General features: G+C 32.6%; 1 protein-coding gene across 5 annotated transcripts in view; it reads left to right on the forward strand.

Annotated features, from left to right (window-relative positions):
• The window catches only part of GABPA (GA binding protein transcription factor subunit alpha), a 44698-nt gene extending 40466 nt beyond the window's left edge, over positions 1-4232 (forward strand). For all 5 annotated transcript variants that reach the window (XM_033232216.1, XM_033232215.1, XM_033232218.1 and 2 more), the window contains exon 10: positions 770-4232. In XM_033232216.1, the coding sequence (XP_033088107.1) occupies positions 770-998 (229 nt within the window). In that variant the 3' untranslated portion in view covers positions 999-4232. The remainder of the gene's footprint in view (positions 1-769) is intronic.
• Positions 4233-6000: the final 1768 nt, after the last annotated feature.

Genomic DNA, 6000 nt, shown 5'->3' on the forward strand with positions numbered 1-6000 from the left:
GAAATATTGTCTCTTTACAATGCCCTTTTCCTGTTTTTCTGTATCCTCTATTTCATTTAGACCTTTTCCTTAGAGTTAAAGCTACCTATTGGGCTTGGATAATTTATCTGAAATTTGGAAAGCATTTACATAGTGAAATAACAAAGATGAAGACATGACTTCATCATATAGGATTCTTTACAAGACAGAAAAGAAGTGGAATATATTAGTTTTTTCATATTATCGATTTTTATTAACATAGCTTATATTTTGTAGAGGCTGTGTGCCAGTCATTGTATACTAAGCACTTTACAAAGATTATCCCTTTAATCCTCAACAGTGATATGAGGGTATAAGCACTGTTCACCTCACTTTATAAATGAGGAATAAAAGCTTTGAGAAAATAATGACTCCTGTGGTCTCAAAAATGTTAGGTTTTGAATCTTGGCTTTCTGACTCCAAAGCTCTTGTTCTTAGGCTCTTCCACTGCTCTAAAGGTTTTTTGTTTTGTTTAATACTTTTAAATCAATGTTTTATCCTAATTGTTGAAAATATGTTTTGAAAGTTTAGAGAGTTTTGGAGTACTGAGCGTTGAAATTTTAGTAAATAATGTTTAGATATGTTTCATTTGATAGTAGCATTAAACATTCTATATAACTTCAATATTAATTGCTATTGTGGTGGATGCAGTACTCTACTAGGCTTCTGCTTACGGAATAGTCTGTAAATTATTCTAAGAAGTCTCATTTATTTTTTATGAAGTTTCTAATTTTTTTTTCTCTTTTTAAAGGTATTATTATGATGGGGACATGATTTGTAAAGTTCAAGGCAAGAGATTTGTGTACAAGTTTGTCTGTGACTTGAAGACTCTTATTGGATACAGTGCAGCAGAGTTGAACCGTTTGGTCACAGAATGTGAACAGAAGAAACTTGCAAAGATGCAGCTCCATGGAATTGCCCAGCCAGTCACAGCAGTAGCTCTGGCCACTGCTTCTCTGCAAACGGAAAAGGATAATTGAGCCCCAGGACATTCTGGAACTCCGAAGTCTTTCTTAAAATGTTTAGAGCAAGTATAGCTCTTACCTTTATTACCGAATTTGAATCTTCTTTTATTTCTAGACTGTACAGTCTGATGCATGATTTTTTTATAAATATTTCATACTCTTGTGAATTTGGATCTTTTTACTTTGAGCATATATTTTAGAATATGTGTATGTTAAAGGATCTCCACAATGTCTGCAGCGTGAAGGCAGGTTCATTGTGGAATAGTTTGTTAACAGTCAGGAAAGCTAAACTGGTCAGTATTAATGTGTAGCCCTACCAAAAATAGCCAGTAGTATCTGAAAATGAAAAATAAATGAAGTATCTCCAGGAAACAGTCTGGCTTAACTATTTTTGAAAATGTAACTGTTTCCCCTCTCTGCTGCTTTAGATGTTGCTTTACATAGAACCAGAAAATGGAATTTCTCAGCTAAAGCATGTGTGCCTGTTTCATCTAATCAAGCAGAGCTAAAATGTTCATATCAAATAAATTTATATTAATAAATTACTAAACTAAGAGTATCAGGTTATTTATATATTTGCAAGCAAAGGACAGTAAGAAGTTGACTGGCAAAAAGAGCAGTGCTGAAGGAGGAGATCCAGGTTTAAATCTGGCTTATTAACTCAAGCCAATTGTAAGGATTTTCTGTATAGATTATTCATGTCAGACCAAGAATTTAAATTATTTTGAGGCGTTTAATTCTAATAAACCAGCTGTTACAAAAATTATAAAATGATCTCTGTTTTTCCTGTCAGAGATTTAAAAAACTGAAAAGGTATACCTCAACCCAAAAGTAAAGGTTTGGTGTGGTTTGTTATGGCTTCCTTTTTTTTAAAATTACCCTGTAGTGCCAGTTTATTATGCAAAGCAGCTTATATTCCTGTGTTTCTGATAAAATGAAGACTTTAAATTAGTCAGCAGTACTTTACCTTTCAAGGCATTAGTAAATTACTTGCAAATAGTTTTAAAAAGAAAATTCGACCTCTGTTATAGGCAGTCTTCTCTTTAAGATAATACTTTTCCACTTTTTTTCCTTTTCCATATTATATATGTGTATACATATATCTATATATTCAGTTGATCATTTTCTAAACATATATGAAGGCATAAAGATATACAGAAGAAAAATTATTCATTTTAAGATTCAAATTAAGTAATTCCTGCATATATTACATTCCTTACATAAGCTAACACTAAACAAAAATGGCTAGAAATGTCTTTTTCTTTTCTGTTTTTGTTGTTTAAGGTATTAAGCACAAATTATTATATGAGACTGGCAGATAGCTATTAATCCTCTTACAGATTTGAGAAGGTTGATTCTCAAATATTTATGCACCTTCTCCTTCATTGTTTTCTTTAAATCTGTCCCCTTAAAAAGCTTAAGAGCTCAGTTAATGCTTTTGACTTAACTAGGAGAAAAAGGCATGTGAATGCAGGCAAGATGGCATTGTTAGCAATTCTGGTAGTGGTTTGGAATAAATCATAAGAGGCAGGGATCTTAAGGACAAGGAAGAGAGGAGAGAGAGAGAGGAGGGATCTTTGATCTCTTTCTCTGGTAATCTTAACGCATCATTTTACTACAACATGTTCTCTTAATTCATTTATATTATTAAGTCCTTTCTGCAGCTGATATCTGAGCAGAGTAAAATTTGTATGTCCATTATTACTTTTTTGAAAGAGAATATATGAACAAATTATTATTAGTACAATTTGTGCACTGTGGTTGTAAGAATGTCTGAGTAAAATAACAATATGAAATAATACACAGAAGCTCTAGCGTCAGATAACAAATAGACAGCTAGAAAGGTTTTGCACCATCCTCTTACGGCCTAGGGAGTTGACAAGTTGCTTGTAGTTTAAAAAAAAAAAATAAAGTATACCATTCTGCTATATCATCAAGAGCTTAAGAATCTTGGCTTTCATATTTAAAATGCTTTTGGGAAGACATATATTAAAATTTTAGCCAAGATGACAGACATGTCTCAATTATATATGTGTGTGTATGTTTTTAAAGCTAGAAACATTAGTTTTAGATTCCTAGAATGAAAATTCTTTTCTCATCTATGCAATTCCCGTATGGTTTTTCTAAAATCATATTTTATTCATTTTCTCCTTTTAGCAATTTTCATCTTATTTCTCATAATTTGAATAGAGACAGTTCTCATACATGATCAGATGCTTTCTTTTTCTTCTTACCATCATTTATGCATGACATAGGTAAAGTAATATGACTTCTCCAGTTGATTCAAGAAACTCATTACTTTGCCTTAAATTATATGTAAAATATTTGTTTTACTTAGGTTACAGTTATCAGAAAGCCAGGTAGTTTTTTTTCTTCTATTAAAAGATAACATATTGTGAAAGAAAATTAAAAGTTATGCTATTCATTCTTTGCTTTGTTTTTATAAATGAATTTTTCATAGAATTTACAGTATATTCAAAGGAAGAAAGATAAAATTATTGGTCATCATTTGTACCTTAGAAGTACAAGAATTTAAGTAAAAGAAATGTTCATTTTTGTTTTAAAACTTGTTTTCCATGTGAAGTTTTTATTGAGCCAACTTTCATACATATCTCGCTAGCCTAAAGTCTAAATATTTGTGTTGGCATCAGAAAAACCAATTAGGCAGAATTGCTTTGCGTGGTTGATCTTCAGATAAATTGACTGATCACATTTATTTTTGTATCAGTCTATGTCATTTAATTAGGAAAAATTATTTAGGTGTTTTCTCCCCTGATTAATGGTGATACTCAAGTATGATACAAAAAGAATTGTACCACCAAATATTTTTGCGAGGTCTGTTTTCCATATTCCTTTTATGCTACTGCCTTTAAGAAAGAACGAGTATCCTTGAAATAGCACAAAAATGTTTTAAAATTCATAATTGCAAAATAAATCTGTGACTAACTTAATGTCTTCAGATCTAAAGGGTGTAAAAATATTGATACTTCAATATTTCATTTGCTGCCAGGAAAAAAAAATTCTCAATCTTTTGTAAATGGGAGGAGGACTTTTGCATACGTTTTTACTCTTTAAATAACGACAACGACACTTATACTGTCATAATAACAATTATGTATTTCTTTGTGGTTTTAATTTTTTTTGTAATTTTACATAAAACAGTTATTTTCTATTTTTACGCAGATAAAAAATATTTGTGCATAAAATGTAAAAATAGTAAAATGAGAAAAATAAAACTATTATACAGTATGTTTCTGTGTTGCTTAAAGTTTTTTTTTTCCTGAAAACAAAATCTTAAATCCTCAGGATATTTTGTTGGATAGTAGTCTGACAGTCCACTTATGATACATTGTACATATGATTCCCATGCACTTTTTAACTTAAAAGCTGTCAATTTGTGAAGAACATATTTCACTGAACTAAAATTAGTAGGTTAATCTCTTTAAGAAAATGAAATTCCATCTACAAAGCCAAATTGTTTTAGAATAGTAACAGATGAAGTGGTAAGACTGAGTAGCTGTCAGAAGGCAAGCTGATGATTGCTAAATTGTAAGCCTTTTGTAAAGCCTTTTTTTTTTTTTTTAAACAAAGCATCACCTGTTCATGTTGGCTATCAGCAGGTTGCTTCAGCCAGAATCAGAATATAGAAGAATGGGTTAGGAAAAAGTGATTCATGCCTGCCTTTATGGTGAAGCAATGATGAAACTTTGATTGACATGCTTAAATAGGAACTTATGGTTAGAAATAAATTGCTTTAAAAATACACAGTGTAATTGTATCTAGTTTGAAGCGATGAAAAACCATCAGCCAGGACGCTAGTGAGGTGTATTTGTTCTCCCAGGACTTCAGTTTTGTGTATGTACAGCTTTAGAGTTTAATTTGCAAGCCAAATACGTGTTTAAAATGCTTTTTACTAATAATAAACTGACAGCTTTAGAACGTTGCTTTTAAAACTTTCTGTAGTGAAGGACCACTTTCTTATTTCCAAATTGTCACAGACAAACATTTGTAAAATAAAAACTGAATTAGTAGCAGGGAGGGGGAAATGGGAAGTTACTGTTTAATGGGCATAGAGTTTCAGTTTCTCAAGATGAAAAGCTGGAGATGGTTACACAGCTATGAATATGCTTAACAATACCAAACCGTATTAAAGATGGTAAATTTCATATTATGTGTATTTTACCACAGTTGAGTTTTTTTTTTTTTTTTTTTTTTTTTTTTTTGAGACGGAGTCTCGCTCTGTCGCCCAGGCTGGAGTGCAGTGGCCGGATCTCAGCTCACTGCAAGCTCCGCCTCCTGGGTTTACGCCATTCTCCCGCCTCAGCCTCCCGAGTAGCTGGGACTACAGGCGCCCACCACCTCGCGCGGCTAGTTTTTTGTAATTTTTTGTAGAGACGGGGTTTCACCGTGTTAGCCAGGATGGTCTCGATCTCCTGACCTCGTGATCCGCCCGTCTCGGCCTCCCAAAGTGCTGGGATTACAGGCTTGAGCCACCACGCCCGGCCAGTTGAGTTTTTTTTAAAGAATCAATTACAAGAATTTTAAAAATCAGTATTTACCATATTAACAATACAATGGGGGAGGAACATGTTCAACTCAATAGATGCAGAAAAATATACAATTTAACATCCATTCATGATTAAAACTCTCAGCAAACTAGAAGAGAACGTCCTTAACCTGATAAAAAGGTATCTATGGAAAAACCTGTAACATCACATGTTTGTTGCGCCTCACCACTCCGCCCCCCTCCCCACAAGATATAGGAAACACAAATCTGCTTTTATCATTTTTATTCAGAATTGTATCCTAGCCTGTGAAATAAGGTAAGAAAAGTAAAAAGCATACGTACTGCAAAAAACAAAACTGCAGAAGACATCAGACATGTTAAACGCCCTCAAGAATAAAAAAGTTGTGAGAATAACAAGGTAAGGTACAAGGTCAATATGCGAAGTTCAATTTTATTTCTACATGCTAGAAACTAATAAATGGAAATTAACATTTAAAAACCACCATTTAC

Source organism: Trachypithecus francoisi, unplaced genomic scaffold (assembly GCF_009764315.1).
Source record: "Trachypithecus francoisi isolate TF-2019V2 unplaced genomic scaffold, Tfra_2.0 Lachesis_group14, whole genome shotgun sequence".
Taxonomy (NCBI): domain Eukaryota; kingdom Metazoa; phylum Chordata; class Mammalia; order Primates; family Cercopithecidae; genus Trachypithecus; species Trachypithecus francoisi.